Source organism: Martes martes (genome assembly GCF_963455335.1).
Source record: "Martes martes genome assembly, contig: scaffold_135, whole genome shotgun sequence".
NCBI classification, from domain to species: domain Eukaryota; kingdom Metazoa; phylum Chordata; class Mammalia; order Carnivora; family Mustelidae; genus Martes; species Martes martes.
In genome coordinates this window covers 29,644-47,821 of record NW_027666442.1, presented here as the reverse complement: position 1 = coordinate 47,821, position 18,178 = coordinate 29,644, and the positions used below count along the sequence as shown (strand labels likewise).

Here is an 18,178-nt window from a genome sequence, read left to right as displayed (position 1 = left end):
TCTGTCATTTCTTGACTTGTTAATTTTAGCCATTCTGACTGGGGTGGGTGGTATCTCATTGTGGTTTTGATTTGTATTTCCCTGATGCCGAGTGATGTGGAGCCTTTTTTCATGTGTCTGTTGGCCATCTGGATGGCTTCTTTGCAGAAATGTCTGTTCATGTCCTCTGTCCATTTCTTGATTGGATTATTTGTTCTTTGGGTGTTGAGTTTGCTGAGCCCTTTATAGATTTTGGATACTAGCCCTTTATCTGATATGTCCTTTGCAAATAATTTCTCCCATTCTGTCAGTTGTCTTTTGGTTTTGTTTACTCTTTCCTTTGCTGTGCAAAAGCTTTTGATCTCGATGAAGTCCCAATAGTTCATTTTTGCCCTTGCTTCCCTTGCCTTTGGCGATGTTCCTAGGAAGAAGCTGCTGCAGTTGAGGTCAAAGAGGTTGCTGCCTATGTTCTCCTCAAGGATTTTGATGGATTCCTTTCTCACATTGAAGTCTTTCATCCATTTCGAGTCTATTTTCATGTGTGATGTTAGGAAGTGGTCCAGTTCCATTTTTCTGCATGTGGATGTCCAATTTTCCCAACACCATTTGTTAAAGAGGCTGTCTTTTTTCCAGTGGACATTCTTTCCTGCTTTGTTGAAGATTAGTTGACCATAGAATTGAGGGTCTATTTCTGGGCTCTCTCTTCTGTTCCATTGATCTATGTGTCTGTTTTTGTGCCAGTACCATACTGTCTTGATGATGATAGCTTTGTAATAGAGCTTAAAGTCTGGAATTGTGATACCACCAACTTTGGCTTTCTTTTTCAATATTCCTTTGGATATCTGAGGTCTTTTCTGGTTCCATATAAATTTTAGCATTATTTGTTCCATTTCTTTGAAAAAAATGGATGGGATTTTGATAGGGATTGCATTAAATGTGTAGATTGCTTTAGGTAGAATAGACATTTTCACAATATTTGTTCTTCCAATCCATGAGCATGGAATATTTTTCCATTTCTTTGTGTGTTCCTCAATTTCTTTCATGCCTACTTTATAGTTTTCTGAGTATAGATTCTTTGCCTCTTTGGTTAGATTTATTGCTAGGTATCTTATGGTTTGGGGTGCAATGGTAAATGGGACTGACTCCTCAATTTCTCTTTCTTCTGTCTTGTTGTCAGTGTAAAGAAATGCAACTGATTTCTGGGCATTGACTTTATATCCTGACACTTTACTGAATTCCTGTACAAATTCTAGCAGTTTTGGAGTGGAGTCTTTTGGGTTTTCCACATATAGTATCATATCATCTGCAAGGAGTGATAGTTTGACTTCTTCTTTGCCAATTTGGATGCCTTTAATTTCTTTTTGTTGTCTGATTGCTGAGGCTAGGACTTCTAGTACTATGTTGAACAGCAGTGGTGATAACGGACACCCTTGCCGTGTTCCTGACCTTAGCGGAAAAGCTTTCATTTTTTCTCCATTGAGAATGATATTTGCAGTGGGTTTTTCATAGATGGCTTTGATAATATTGAGGTATGTGCCTTCTATCCCTACACTTTGAAGAGTTTTGATCAGGAAGGGATGCTGCACTTTGTCAAATGCTTTTTCAGCATCTATTGAGAGGATCATATGGTTCTTATTCTTTCTTTTATTAATGTATTGTATCACATTGATGGATTTGCGGATGTTGAACCAACCTTGCAGCCCTGGAGTAAATCCCACTTGGTCGTGGTGAATAATCCTTTTAATGTACTGTTGGATCCTATTGGCCAGTATTTTGGTGAGAATTTTCGCATCTGTGTTCATCAAGGATATGTGTCTGTAATTCTCTTTTTTGGTGGGATCCTTGTCTGGTTTTGGGATCAAGGTGATGCTGGCCTCCTAGAATGAGTTTGGAAGTTTTCCTTCCATTTCTATTTTTTGGAACAGTTTCAGGAGAATAGGAATTAATTCTTCTTTAAATGTTTGGTAGAATTCCCCTGGGAAGCCATCTGGCCCTGGACTTTTGTTTGTTTGGAGATTTTTGATGACTGTTTCAATCTCCATACTGGTTATGGGTCTGTTCAGGTTTTCTATTTCTTCCTGGTCCAGTTGTGGTAGTTCATATGTCTCTAGCAATGCATCCATTTCTTCCAGATTGTCAGATTTGTGGGCATCGAGTTTCTCATAATATGTTCTTATAATTGTTTGAATTTCTTTGTTGTTGGTTGTGATCTCTCCTCTTTCATTCATGATTTCATTTATTTGGGACCTTTCTCTTTTCTTTTTGATAAGTCTGGCCAGGGGTTTATCAATCTTATTAATTCTTTCAAAGAACCAGCTCCTAGTTTCATTGATTTCTTCTATTGTTTTTTTAGTTTCTATTTCATTGATTTCTGCTCTGATCTTTATGATTTCTCTTCTCCTGCTGGGTTTAGGTTTTCTTTGTTGTTTTTTTCTCCAGCTCGTTTAGGTGTAGGGTTAGGTTGTGTATTTGAGACCTTTCTTGTTTCTTGAGAAAGGCTTGTATCGCTGTATATTTTCCTCCCAGGACTGCCTTTGCTGTGTCCCGCAGATTTTGAACTGTTGTGTTTTCATTATCATTTGTTTCCTTGAATTTTTCAATTCTTCTTTATTTCCTTGTTGATTCATGCATTCTTTAGAAGGATACTGTTTAGTCTCCATGTATTTGGGTTCTTTCCAAATTTTCTCTTGTGATTGAGTTTTAGCTTAAGAGCATTGTGGTCTGAAAATGTGCAGGGAATGATCCCAATCTTTTGATCCTGGTTGAGACCTGATTTATGAACCAGGATGTGATCCATTCTGGAGAATGTTCCATGTGCACTAGAGAAGAATGTGTATTCTGTTGCTTTGGGATGGAATGTTCTGAATATAGCTGTGATGTCCATCTGGTCCAGTGTGTCATTTAAGGCCTTGATTTCCTTGTTGATCTTTTGCTTAGATGATCTGTCCATTTCAGTGAGGGGGGGTGTAAAAATTTCCTATTATTATTGTATTATTGTCATTGTGTTTCTTTGATTTTATTATTAATTGGTTTACATAGTTGGCTGCTCCCATGTTAAGGGCATAGGTATTTAAAATTGTTAGATCTTCTTGTTGGACAGACCCTTTGAGCATGATATAGTGTCCTTCCTCATCTCTTATTATAGTCTTTGGCTTAAAATCTAATTGATCTGATATAAGGCCACCCCAGCTTTCTTTTGATGTCCATTAGCATGGTAAATTGTTTTCCACCCGGGGCAGGGAGTCTTAAGCAGACTCTGCATTGAGTGCAGAACGTGATCTGGGGCTCCATCTCATGACCCTGATCATAACCTAAGCCAAATCCCAAATCTGGATGCTCTACCAACTGTGCCAGCCAGGCGCCCCTCTCTTCAGATCTAGTAGTATTTGCTTAATATATTTCAGTGCTCTCGTGTTGGATGCATACATGTATTTATGATTGTTGTGCCTTCTTGATCAGTTGACTCTTGCATCATTCTATAGTGGCCTTCTTTGTCTTTTGTTACTATTTTTGACTTAAAGTCTCTTTTGTCTAATGTAAGTAAAGCTACTCCTGCTCTCGTTTGGTTTCCACTTGCATGGAATATCTTTTTCCATCCATTCACTTTTAGCCTATGTGTATTAAAGCTGAGGTGAGTCTTTTGTAGGAAGCATATATGTGGGTCTTATATATTTTATCTGTTCACCCACTCTGTGTTTTCTTCCTGGGAGAAATCAGTGCATTTTCATTTACAGTAATTATTGATAGGTGAAGATTTACTTATGCCATCTCATTGTTTCCTAGCTGTTTTATAGTTCTCTTATACCTTTCTTCCTCTTTGACTGCCTTCCATTGTGAATTGATGATTTTCTGTAGTGGTAGGCTTTGATTCTCTTCCATGTATCATTTGTGAATCTATTGTAGGTTTCTGCTTTTTGGTTACCATGAGGCTTACATGAAACATCTTATATGTATAGCGGTCTATTTCATACTGATAACAATTCAACTTCAATCACATGAAAACTCTACCCTTTTACTCCCTTTTATATGTTTATATTATAAATATAAATACATATAAATAGAATATATTTTATATTATATACTATATGTTTTATATAGTATATATATTTTATATTATATACTACCCTTTTATATTTTTGATGTCACAGTTTACTTCTTTTTATATTGCGTATCCATTAATAAATCATTGTAGGTGTAGTTTTTTATTTTATTTCACTTTTTTTCAGTGTTCCAAAATTCATTGTCTATGCCCCACACCCAGTGATCCAGGCGATATGTAGCTGTATTTTTAAAAACGTTTGTCCTTTAACTGTTAAACTAGAGTTAAATGGTTAACATGCCAGTGTTGTGTATTTTCATGTGTCTTCATGTTTCTAATTATCATCCTTTCACTTCGATTTCAAGTATTCCTTTCAGCATTTCTTGGAAGGCAGTTCTAGTGGTAGTGAGCTCCATCACCTTCCTTTTTGGGGGGAAAGTCTTCATTTTGCCTTCTTTTCTGAAGGCAATTTTGCCAGGTTAAGTATTCTTGGTTGGCAGTTTCTTTCTCACAGGATTTTGAATATATCATTCCGTTCACTCCTGGCCTGCAAGGTCCCTGCTCAGCAATCTGCTGTAGCCTTATGGGGCTTACCTTGTATGAGAGAGTTTTTTTCCCTTGTTGCTTTTGAAATTCATTCTTTGTCTTTGATTTAGTGAGTTACATTATAATGCATCTTGTAGAAGATCATTTTGGGTTGAAATTTTGTGGTGACGTATTACCTTCATTAACTTGGATCTCCAAATCTCTCCCCCAGATTTGGGAAGTTCTCAGCCATTATTTCTTTAACTAAGCTCTTTACCACATTTTTCTCTCCTCCTTCTGGGACTCCAGTGATCTTTACATTGTTTTTTGTTTTGTTTTGTTTTGTTGTGTTTTGATGGTGCCCCATAATTTTCATAAGATTTCTTTATTCTTTTTCATTCTTTTTCCTTCTTGCTCCCCTATTTGGATAATTTCAGTTAATCTCTCTTTTACATCACTGGTTCCTTATTCTACTTTGTCAAGTCTGATATTGAAGCTCTCTATTGAACTATTCAGTTACTGTATTCTACAGGTCCAAAATTTCTGTTTGGTGTTTTTAAAAAGTGTTTTCTCTTGGTTGAACTTTTCGTTTTTCTCTTGTATTGTCTTCCTGATTTTGTTAAGTTGTTTATATGTGTTTTTTTAAATAGTTTCCTGAACATCTTTAGAACAACTGTTTTGAATTATTTGTTGAGCAATTCTTGGATCTCCATTTCTTTGGGGCCAGTTCCTGGAGGTTTACTCTATTCCTTTGGTGGAGTCATCTTTCCCTAATTCTTTGTGATTCCAATAGCCTTTTGTAGGTCTGTGCATTTGAAGTAGTCACCTGAACTTTATGGCCTGACTTGGGTAATATAAGACTTTGACCTCAAAGTGGGGGCATGCTGGGCACCAAGTGTGGGGTGTGAGTGGCATGGTTCTCTTTGGCTAAGGCCACGAGGATCCACAGCATTGACAACATTGTTGTCGTTGATAAGCATTCAAGGGGTCCATAGTGGCTTCAACGGCAGTTGGGGTCCTCAGTGACACTTCCAGGTACAATGGCTAGGGCCCAGGCATGTAGTGATGGTGGCCAGAGCTCGTGGTGGCATACTTGGCTGCAGAGTCCAGCTGCAGGTGCCTGTGTCGTGTCATGTGTCAGTTGGGCACATCATGCAGTGGTGGGGTCATGGAAGGCAGCAAAGGACAGGCCCAGCTACAGGCTCACTGGCATGCACTACTGTGGCTGTTGGGTATTGCCATGGGTTCACAGTAGTGTAAACTGTTGGCAGGATTCAAACCTGGGATGTGTGGGTGCACAGCTGGTGGGGCTAATGACAGAATACAGGGCCTAATCCAGGCCCACAAGCAATTACAGAATCCCTGGCTGTTGGTGTGCTCCCCTATGTCGCCACAGTCTTACTCCAAGGCCTACACACTTCACCAGAGGCCAGTGACAATTTTCAGGCTTACCAGGCTTGCAGCGTGCAAGTGCACAGCTAGATGGGTAGCCCCAAGTGCACCCATGGGGGTGGGGTCAGCGTTGGGGGTTTAGACTGGCATCTTACACCTGGGGAAAAACAGAGGCTTGAGCTGGCTGCTGGTGCAGTTCCCAGGCTCTTTTTGCAGCCAGAGAGGGGAATTAGAGGGAAGAGACTCAGACAACGGGTGTCAGCAAATGCCAATACCTGAAAGCTGGTGAAAACTGCAGGTTTTCACCTTAGTGAAATTTAGTGAAACTTACTTCCATGGAGGCTTAGTTGGTGATTGATTTCTTCACTGGCAAAACCTGCTGGGCTTCACTGTAGGGGGTCCTGCTACGTGGCTGCTATTAGTAGCTATTGTGTTTCTTTTTGTTCCTAACCATCTCTGCATATCTCACTTTTGTTGGTCTCTGGGTAGGGTAAACCTGAATTGGGACCTTTGTGCAGTATCCCGAAAACCTGGAGAAGCTGGTCCCTCACTCTGCTTTTCCTTTTCTAGTAAATGGAACTCCTTCTGGCTGGGGACTCTTGGCACTGAGCAGTGCCAGCTTGAGGGGTGAGATGATGCAGGCAAAATGAAACGTTCTTCTTTTCTTGTGCAATTATTCTCAAGTTTTTTTGTTTCACTGTGTTGCTAAGGTTTCTTAAGAGGACTCCTGAGCTCTTCCAGAGCCGTTTTTGTTCATGGAGAGCTTTCTGATTATTGATCTTTGTGAAGGGATGGAGGTGTCCTACATCGTTGTTTTGGTGATGTCACTCCCACCTTTCCCAGATTTTTAAATGCACTCCAAAATTTGTGAATCATTGTGCAAGATAGTAAAGGAGGGAGAAGTCAAGTACCATGTTTTATTGATCCCGGGTCAGCACAATTCCTTATATTGACCGTCATTACAAATTTATATTATTTACTTATCATCACTGTTACCCTTAGAATTAACTTGGGAAATAAAAGATATAACATTTTTATTATTTTCTTTACCAAGCTCTAGAAGGCCATACCACCTTCTGGGGAGTCATCTGTGCTATCGCTGTCAATCAAAGTCAGGTACTGTCATCACCAGACCATCTCAGAAGAGCAGGAGAGGCCCCTGCAGAGCATCTATTTGACTCATGTTGACCCATTAAGAGTACAGGACAAGACTCACAGCATGGGAATGTCTGCTGGAGATCCCACTAAAGTGGAGACCTTGGCAAACACCATTGGAAGAAATAAGCAACAGGGGACTCCTGCTCTGAAGGTTGGTCAGTGAAAGGCAGCAGTGGCCACACTGAATCTGCAGGGGGAATAGTAGGCCTCATTAAGCTGCACTATATAGAGATCCTTCCATCGTTGCACTATTTAGGCAGTGTAAACAGCATAAACACTAAGAGGTTGAATCTGTCCATTCCAGCAAGCCTGGAGGCTTGTAAAAGAGTCCCAAGAATTTATCAGGGGAGCTAGGGTTAACAATTTTGGATTTGGGGGGAACCAATGTTCATGTTGTCATTAGACGTTTGAAGCAGTAATCCCAGAATCTTAGGAGGCTAAATGAACCATTTCTACAGGCTGCCGGTTCCAGGAAGTCCCTACAGCTCCCAATGGAAGACATGGCTTATTATCTGGACCAAAGAATTTGGATACATCCTTAATTGGCCATACTTTTATGAAGGCTTGAAAACAACTCCAATAGGTTATCTAAAATATTGGTTTGATCAAAAGAATCTTAAGACTTATTTAAAACGTCTTCAGTTGTAGCACAAAAGTAAAAGGGGAAAGTGCCAAGATCTGAGGTAACAAAGAAATAGGAAAAAAATCAAATATATGGATATATAGTAGAAGATGAAATTGTAAACTAGATCATACAGGGTGCTTTGTAGACTATCTTTAAAAATGTGTGTTTTAAGTATGATAGGACATCACTGAAAGATTTTTTTTTAAGATTTTATTTATTTATTTGAAAGAGAGAGAGAGTGAGAGCACTAGCAGAGAGGAGAGGGATTGTTTTATTTATTTATTTATTTATTTTGGCTGTTATGCACAATGTTATGAACATTTTTTTTCAAAGATTTCATTTATTCATTTGAGAGAGAGAGAGAAGGAATGAGAGAGAGAGAGTATGAAAGGAAAGAGGTCAGTGGAGAAGCAGACTCCCCACCGAACAGTGCGCCTGATGCGGGACTCAATCCTGGGGTTCCAGGGTCATGACCTGAGCCGAACGCAGTCGCCTAACAAACAGCTACCCTGGTGGGCTTCTATGTACATTATTGGGCAATCCTAACTGGTTTTTGGGGTCAGGATCATGGGCCCCAGACAAGCAACATTGGTTGGCCAGTAAAATTGAAAGAAATATTTTTCAGATACTTTTGAGTTTCTATTATGACTTTTGATGACACTAAGTGCTGAGATTTGGAACATAATTATGTTTGGGTTAACTATCCTAAGATTTGGGGATTGTTTTATTTTTGTTAATGTGTAGGTGTGAAAAACAATTGCTGTGTAATTTTATATGCTTTAGATCCTTCATAGTGAGGCTGCTGAGCTGTGTGGCAAGCAAACAGACACAAAATCTGAGGTCCTGAACTGCAGCCACTCTAGAGAAAGACAGTCCAGTCTGCAGCTGCTTAAAGAATGAAGACATGGGGTGCCTGGGTGGCTCAGTGGGTTAAAGCCTCTGCCTTCAGCTCAGGTCATGATCTCAGGGTCCTGGGATCGAGTCCCATATCGGGCTATCTGCTCAGCAGGGAGCCTGCTTCCCTCTCTCTATCTGCCTGCCTCTCTGCCTACTTGTGATCTCTCTCTGTGTCTCAAAAAAATAAATAAATAAATCTTAAAAAAAAAAAGAATGAAGACACAAAAAATTCATCTAACTGAAATTGAGCAGAATGAACAGTTGAGGGAAATGATTACTTAGACTTTAAACTGAAATTGGGGACTTTAATTTCTTGGATTAGTAATGCACAGGGACAGCAGAATTTTTTCACACGTTAGCCCTTTGGGACTTCAACTAAAAGATTTTGAATTTTAATTTTTTAAGATTTTTATCTTTTAATTACATCAATGGGAAATTAACAATGGGAAGGTTTTTTTATTGAATTTAGGAGTATCACAGTATGTCGATATATGATATTTGGAATATTTTAAAGATTTTATTTATTTATTTGACAGAGAGAGATCACAAGTAGGCAGGAGGCAGGCAGAGAGAGAGAGAGGGAAGCAGGCTCCCTGCTGAGCAGAGAGCCCGATGCAGGACTCGATCCCAGGACCCTGAGATCATGACCTGAGCCGAAGGCAGCGGCTTAACCCACTGAGCCACCCAGGCGCCCCGATATTTGGAATATTTTAATTTAATTTGGAAGATTTGATTTCATTTTAATGTTTTAGTGTTGTTATTTAACCTCACTGCAGAAACTCTGAGAGGCTATGTTGGGCAATGTAGCTGGGCAAAATTTGGAATAGGAAATAGAACAGAAGTGAACGTTCATCTTTAAATTCAGAATGGCCACTGAGATCATTCAGTTAATATACCATTCTATCCCATTTCAGACCTTAGAGCAAAATCTAATTCTAAGAAAGGTCCTAGAAAGTCCCAGAGAGATCCACAAATGCATATGGAAGGGCTGTTATTTTCTTATAACAAATATTTTCTTCACTATGATAAATGCATATTAGTTCTATGCTAATAATGCCTCATGGACTGATTTTTAGAAGATATCTAAAAACAGTCAGAGACCTACATTTAGAATAAAATTTTTTAAAAATGCAGCAAAGATAACTCTTCTATTCAAAGGTAAAGGAAAAATACAGGGAATGATGATTGTATTATCACTTACTCTTCCATCTGGGAGATGGAAAATTTCTTTGCTGTAGGCTTTTTAAGCAGTTAGATGACAGAGACATTCAAATGTGGAAAAAAAAAATAGTTCTGGATTTTCCTCTCTTAGCTGAATCACTGCTACTTCCACTGCCAGGAGTGTACAAATGGTGATTGCACTTTGGCCCTTCAGTTTTTTCTCCTTGGGCCAGAGTGGAAGATAAATTTGGCTGTTCTTCCAAGTGTGGGCCTTGAGCCCTTTCCTGCCAGCATGGGAAAGAGGCTGGAAACCAGCTATGCCCTTTCTGCCCCTGACCTGTCAGCACGGCGGGTTTTCCAGAATTTTCCCACTTGCTGCTACTTTGCATACTCTTCTCTGGAAAGGGAGTCACTTTTCCATTCCTGGCATTATATCTTAATTTGGTGCAAGGTTGTGGTATAAGATTGGACCTTTTGTTTGTTTGTTTGTTTCATCATGAAAGACCTGTTCTTTACTGTTTTTATTTTTTAAGTTCATGTCATTCTCTTTCAAGAGTGATTTCGAAAGGGATTTCAAGAAGGGCACCTGAGTGGCTCAGCTGGTTAAGCATCTGACTCTTGATTTCGGCTCAGGTGGTCATCAGATGGGTCGTGATCTCATGGGTTGTGGAATTGGGCCCCATTTCAGGCTCCACGCTCAGTGGGAAGTCTGCTTGAGATTCTCTCTCTCCTCCCTCTCCTTCTGCCCCTCCTCCTGCTTGCACGCATGCTCTCTCTCTAAAATAAATAAATAAATCTTTAAAGAAAGAGAGAGATTTCAAAAATGTGTGCGTATATGGCCATTTTATCCTGACTTTAGAACTTTTAAAAATGTTTCAGTGTCTCCTTTAAAAAAAAGTCTGGCAAATTTGTTTAGTTAATGTATGGACACCATGTAAGGTTCTGAAGCAGAATGTCATATACATTAAAAGCCATCTCTGGAATTTTGAAGTTAGAGAAAAATTCTGCAAAACATCCCATCTAACCGTCTAATTCTAGTAGTGTTCTGAAGCTCACCTACTTTTTTTTTTCTTTTTCAAAGATGATTAAATATTACACAGTCAGAATTTCACATTCTACCTGGCATATGGTGAGTGTTCGACAAATGTTGGCTTTTATTGTTACTACTCTTTAATTTGCTCAGCCACATGTGATCATCACACAACAATTTTACCCTATGCTTATGTAGTACCTTTTTACTCTCCTTCTCTCTTCCCTCCCTGGCTCTTTCATTCTTCACTTTTTTTCTTTTCTTCTTGCTCTGGTCAGCTCCACAATCATCCTCTAAGTCTGCTACTATTTCTATCCTCATTGTTCCTATCAATAACTCCCATCAGGCAAATAGTGCAGATTTGTATGTTTACTTTAAAAAAAAAAAAGATTTTATTTATTTATTTGAGAGAGAGAAAGAGAGCACATGAGTGGTGGGGTTTGGGCTGAGGGAGAGGGAGAAGCAGGCTCCTGGTTGAGCAGGGAGCCCAGCGTGGGGCTAGATCCTAGGACCCTGAGATCATGACCTGAGCTAAAGGCAGATGCTTAACTAACTGAGCCACGCAGGCTCTCCTATACATTTACTTTCTAGTCCTATAAAGTACAAATGTGTTTCTTCCTTTTTTTTTTAAGATTTTATTTATTTATTTATTTATTTATTTGACTGAGAGAGACAGCAATAGCAGGAACACAAGCAGGCGAAGTGGGAGAGGGAGAAGCAGGCTTCCCAAAGAGCAGGGAGCCCAAAGAGGGCCTCCATCTCAGGACCCTGGATTCATGACCTGAGCCAAAGGCAGATGCTTAATGACTGAGCCACCTAGGCACCCACAAACATGTTGCTTATTGAGGCATATTATTAAATTTAAACATAAACTGTTTAAATTACTATATCAACTACACTAGGAGGTCCTATATGTTAGTATAAATGCAGACCACCCAAATATTATTGCTTATGGGGATATCCTTTTATTCTTCACGGACAGATGTGAAGTACCAGAATGCCTTTACTATGCAGAAGGCCTGTTTCTGCTTGGCACCATTTTGTATTCAAAGTAAGGATGCTTGTTAGTTAACTCATGGCATTTTCCTTTAGTCTATAAGATGTGAGGCATTTGGGAGGACATTTTAGCTCATGCTCATCTTATTTCTTTGGTCAATCCAGATGTTTCTGGGAAGAAGGATTTTAACACTTTTTATAGCATTACGTTTTCTGGAAGTCAACCTATGCTTTCATGGACTCTGAAAAAATCCAGTCGTATGTTGTTTCCAGTGCTTGGAATCGTCTCTCAAAGACATTTGCTGATTACTATGGTAGTGCCTAAAAAAAGGTTTTAGAGCTCTTTTCTATGAATGCATTACTGTAGCATTCAGAATTAAGATCTGTCTCTGATTCAAAAATCAAAGTATAATCATGGAAACTATTTTTTCAGGAAATTAGATTTTCCTGGCTGAGATAGCAATAAGTCTGACTGACAAGGAAAACTCTCCACATGAACAATATTTTATCTGGGAATTTCAGAACACTGAGAGTAATGATTGCTTAAGGTGGGCCGGATTTGACTGACAAGGAAAACTCTCCACATGAACAATATTTTATCTGGGAATTTCAGAACACTGAGAGTAATGATTGCTTAAGGTGGGCCAGATTTGGGCAATGATTCTTTAATATATTGAAAGAGTGAGATAAAATTTTTATTTTTACTTCTTTGTAACCACAAGATGGCACCACTTTCCTATTTTTAAAAGTTTGACACTGCTATTTTTCATTTTTTACGTTTTTTTAAAGATTACAGATGTTTGGGGACATTTGGTTATAACTTTCCCTCAAATACAGGCTCATAGACTATAAGGCTAGAGTTACGGTATTAAATAAGAATTTGTAGGTGGAATAAGATTTATAATATGCATCGCATATGCATGGCATTTAAATGGTTTAAATGGTTGGAATCTCAGCCCAAGGGAAAGGAGTTTCTCTGGGGGTTTTGTAAGTGAAAAGGGCAATGGGCAACTTAAACTGAGAAGTCAGATGTAAAGTGGTCTTGGCCAGCAGTTCCCTGTCTGGTCCAAGGGTATGAGCTGGCAGAGAATATAGGCAGGAGGAGAAGGAGGGTAAAAATGTCAGCTGTGCTGAGAGTTGAACTCTCGTAGAAATGATATTTTGAAGTGATGGGAGTGCTGAGGTTGTGTTTGAGGAAGAAGGAAGAGATCAGAGGAGGAGAAGCATACCTAAGGCGGAAGCAAAAAGTAGAAGGCAATTCCACCCACTCCTCAGCTCTGACCTAACTCTGTTAACATATCCTGGTTTAGCAAACTGTCCTGGGCCTACAAAAGACAAACGAAGGGAACCAATGGGGAACCAGCCACCTTCCTGTCATAAATGCTGTTTGTAAGGCTGTTGTCTAGCTATAGTTATAAGACCTTCCTGTCCTCACCGTCCATTCCCTGTTCTCCTTCTCTTCATCAGTCCAATCCCTTTGGGTTATAGTTAGTAGAAATCCAGTGCAAAGTAGCTTAAACAAAGGGGAATTTATCCACGCATGAGACTTAAAAGTTCAGGGTTTGAATAACTTCAAACAGTTACATATAGATGTTCCACTGTTGGTTCTGTTGTTGTTGTTTTTCCCCCTGTTGTCTTCATCCTTCCTCACATCTGTCCAGGTTGCAGGAAAGACTGCCCCAGCAGCACTAGACCTTCATGATTTTCATAGCCATCAATCTCAGAAGCCATTAGTTTCTCTCCCAGTATTCCTACAAAGACCCTCATTGATGGCTCTGGGTTGTGTGTCCACTTGGCATAAGAATTATATGGACCACACAAGGTGCAATACTCAAAAGAAAAGGTTTATGGACAGATTTTAAGTGTAACCCATGTCCATTATATCTTCCTAAGAAAGTATCTGGATAGTAACATGGCCCCAGGCCAATGTTCCCAATGTAGTAAGAACTAATCTACTAAGTGCAGGGAAAATGCACAGCTTATAATTATGGATAAGGACTAGACCTAAGTTTGGAGATCTTCAACCTAGGAGGAAAGTCTCTTAGAGAGAATTAAAGGTTTGATCTGTTGTTACCCTCGAGTATTTCCTGTTCTTTTTAGCCATTGACTTCTATGAGTAAGTATAATGGTGGTCAGGTTGACTCGAGAAGAATTTCTGGTCTCAGAGTCTCCTGAACTAAAATCAGTCTTTTCCCCTCACCCTCCTTCTATCCCTCCCTCTGTACCTTCCCACCCCATCATCAAATGTGACTGGATTTCCCTTGCCCCATTGTATGTAGGACTCGTTTGGAATCCTGAAATGAGACATCCAACAGAAATCTTGGGACTAAAGTCTTTGTGTTCAAAGCAGGGAATTGGAGATGTTTCTTTATACTGATGTGTGGTGATATAATTATGCCAATAACGAAAGCTCTAGATGTAGTTACTTTCATTAATTTCCATCTCACAAAGGTAATAAGTGTTCTGTAGTGAGTGCCTGGGAAGATGGCTCTTGCCAAATCTGGAGAATATAAGGAAAGAAGAGTTCTTCTGGGTAAACGTTCTTGGTGCCAGGTATTAGAAGCTTTTGTAGACCTCAACAGCATACTGAGAAGTTTAATGATATACTCATATATTTTAGGCTAAGTTTATTTTATAAAGGGTCAACCCATTATATTAGCATGATGACTGTGCTTTCCTTGTGGAAAACTTGGAAACAGACTTATAATAAAATGTCCCCCTGTCCCCCCCCCACCCTGAAAACTAGATTGTTTAGTTTGAGAGAATTGATCATAGTCTTACAATGACAGTTTCTACACTATTTTACACAGCATTCTCAGAGTATTGAACATTTACTTTGACAGCAAAGCTGTGGAAAGAAAGGTTCTGACAGTGGTTATGAATGAAAAACCAGGTAAGAAGCTTGACTTTAAGGAATAATTTGTATCCTGTTAATTGTCCTATGGGTCTTAAGGAAATGAGATAGACAATAATCCATTGTTAGTGGGCTAACGAGGCACAATATCTGAAAAGTTGGCATGTATATTGGAAGTTCCTTGATGATGAATGATGTTGAACATCTTTTCAAGTACGTGTTGGCCATCTGTATGTCTTCTTTGGAAAAATGTCTATTCAGAGCCTCTACTCGTTGTAAAATCAGACTGTGTTTTGTTTTGTTTGGCTATTGAGTTGTAGAAGATCTTCTTGTATTTTTGATATCAGCTCTACTCCAAGTCCTATTTCTATGTTCCCTTTTCATTGACTGGTACCACCCTTCATTTGGACAGGTTAGTTTATCTCTCATCCCATCAACCACTGAATTTTAAAATTTTTACCTTCAAAACATCTTTTGAATTCTTCTGTCACTTTCCACCATAGTCTGAACACCATTATTTTTAATGTGGAATACTACATTATTAGCCTTAAAAATGGCTTTCTTGTATGCAATCTGACCTTCACCCTGGCAGAATAACCTTTTCAAATATGAATCTGTTGATAACCACTGCTTAGACAAGACACTTCAGAAATTCCCCTTTATGTTTAGGATAAAGACTATTTCTAAACATAAGTCACCAGTGCCTGTATGATCTGGCCCCTCCCTTAGACTCTGGCTTTCACCTGCACCACCTCCCTCACTCCTCCATGCTCCAACCTCTCTGGCCATGTTCTCTCTAGCCACAGAGTCTTCTCACATGAGGCTCCTTCTGTCTGGATCACTCTTCTACCTCTCCACTACTTACCAAGCGGACTCCTATCTTCCCACAATATAAGCTCAAGCTTCAGCTCCTCCAAGTCTGCCTTCGTGCACCTGCCTTGCAGCTCTTTCTTGGCACTTATCACTGATAATTTTACATTTGCTTCTATTATTGTTGTTAGCCAATAATGCCTATCTTCCCTACTGGACTCAAGCTCTACAAGGTCATGACTTATGTCTGCCAATCATAAATTCCATAGTCCCAGGCAAGAGAATGTAAGAGGAGCTCAATGAATAGTTGTTAGATGAAAGATTGCTTATATTGCTTTACGACTTACTTTTCTATCTAAAAGAAAGCGGTGTGCGGTTACTGTTAGGTTTGGGCTGCCTTGAGCATTGTTGTGAAGTGGCCAGCAGAACCTTCAGTGGCATACATGAAAGGGATGTAGCAGGCTACTGTGTATGTTCTTTCAGAGGAGGTTGTGGATAGAGGAGCCCAATTTCTCAGAAGAAATAGATGTTGCTCCCACCTCATTTCCTGTCTAGCCACGTAAAAAGCAGACTAAATGGAGCAAGTTAATTTAGCACAGTTTCAGATGAAGTCTCACACTATTCCTGGGATGGGATAGCATTATAGGATAGTCAAGGTGGTCTGAGATTGGCTGTGGACAGTTGCAATTGGTGTTCTTCTATACACGTTGGGAAGCATGTCAAAGTTTCCAGAAGTGTTACCTGAAATAAAAATCTTGTTTGCCTACCTAAAAACTGTTCCCACCTTTTCTGGGGATGTAGAGTCTTTATTGCATTCCAGTGTGTAACCCTAACTCATGCGCCTTGAGAAAGATACAGTATCCAGACCCCAGCAAGAAATTCTAATGGATCTAAGCCAGCCATTGTGACCCAGTTTCCTTGTCAGTTATTGAATCTGATGCAGGCATGCCACGGCATGTGAGAGGCCTTCGTGTTCTTGGAGAAAAGGCTCTTCTCTTGTTATCAGAAGCACATGGATAAGCAGTCCCCCTCCTTCTGCTCAATGCTGTTGTGGGTGAATGGGGTCCTGAGAAGGCTGCAGCCAGCTTGTGACATGGGAACTAGTCTGCAGATGAGACACATGCTGAGCATGGCAGAGAGGCAAGGTAGAAAGTTCTGAGCTGCAGGCTAGTTCTCCAGGCTCCAGCCTCCAGACTGCCACCAAGCCACCATCCATCTAAAATGTTTTAATGTAATAAGTGTATTCCCCTGCTTTCTTGTCAGTTTCCTGCTGGAGTATCCATTTGGCCTCTGCAAACCATTTTTCTGTTCTCACCTTTAAATATGGCACCCCCTCTGAACCTCTACTCCGCTTGTTTCTTGGCATTTAAAGTCCTGTCATACAAGATCGCTTGCCATTCCTGAGTGCTAAGGCCTGTTATTTCATGGCTCTGTCAGATTGTTTATGCTTTGTGTTCCCTGTGGTTTAGAAATCCTATTCACTGTGATGCCTCTCTTGACTTCTGAGGTAGCATTTTTTTTTACCACCAGACCTATAACCTCTTTTTTTTTTTTTTTTTAAGATCTTCTTTATTTGAGAGAGGAAATGCATGCGACCAGAGGAGGAGCAGGGTGGGGGAGGGAAAGAGAGGGGAAAGAATCTTCGGCAGACTCCTTGCTGAGCTCAGAGACTGATGTTGGGCTTGATCCCATGACTCTGAGATGATGACCTGACCTAAAACCCAAAAGTTGAGTGCTTAACCGACTGAGCCACCCTGGTGCTCCCAGACCTAGAACTTCTAACATAATATCAAAATGATTTCAAAAAATTAGTTATTTGTTTATCTCTCCCCAGTAGATTGAAAACATTCTGATCAGTGGTTATTTATCTTTACATTTTCACAACCTATACAAGTTCAAGTTTGTAAAAGGTACTCAGTAAACATTTAATAAATTAATGACGTTTTTCCTCTGGTAGAGATAAAGGAGTGTGAACATCAAACCATTGGAACCCTGAGTCCACATGCGACCTACTGTTTTCAGTATAGTGTTCTTACAGAGAGTTTCTTTATTAATCAATGGATGGAAGTGTAAGTTCCAGAGTTAGTTTCCTTGCCATTGATCAAGTAATTTATTTTTGAGTCTTAGTGTAATTCTTCTGATGGTCAACAAAAACTAGAAATTCTAGAATTTTGGAAAGGATTTTTTTGTGAGTGATCATTATATTATTGGGCAGTGTTATCTGTATAGTAAGTCAGTACTGATGCCTTGTTTGTGTATTTAGGGGTTCCTGTTGCGGGACAGGGGATCAGATGTTGAGAGTTTGGACAAACTCATGAAAACCAAAAATATACCTGAAGCTCACCAAGATGCATTTAAAACCAGTTTTGCAGAGGGTTTTCTGAAAGCTCAAGCCCTAATGCAAAAAACCAATGGTAAGTTGATTAGACACCATCCATATTTGGGAATAATATCTAAAAGGAAGTCATAGTCCTACCTTTTTTTTTTTTTTTTTTTAAATTTTGTTTATTGTTTATTATTGAGAGAGATCACAAGTAGGCAGAGAGGCAGGCAGAGAGGAGGAAGCAGACTCCCTGCTGAGCAGAGAGCCCGATGTGGGGCTCGATCCCAGGACCCTGAGATCATGACCTGAGCTGAAGGCAGAGGCTTAACCCACTGAGCCACCCAGGCGCCCCCATAGTCCTACCTTTAAGTGATTACACATATTTTTTC

At 39.7% G+C, this 18,178-nt stretch overlaps 1 protein-coding gene across 3 annotated transcripts in view; it reads left to right on the top strand.

Annotated features, from left to right (window-relative positions):
• The window catches only part of LOC308338017 (ankyrin repeat domain-containing protein 26-like), a 140,450-nt gene that overhangs the window by 113,842 nt on the left and 8,430 nt on the right, over positions 1-18,178 (top strand). For 2 of the 3 annotated variants that reach the window (XR_013966355.1, XM_080831571.1), the window contains exon 22: positions 17,730-17,880. Coding sequence is in view for 2 of the 3 variants with exons in the window: in XM_080831571.1 (XP_080687697.1) it covers positions 17,730-17,880 (151 nt within the window). In the remaining variant the exon portion in view is untranslated. Of the gene's footprint in view, positions 1-6,989; positions 7,779-17,729; positions 17,881-18,178 lie in introns of those variants that run through there. The other variant, XM_080831573.1, reaches the window with a different exon arrangement.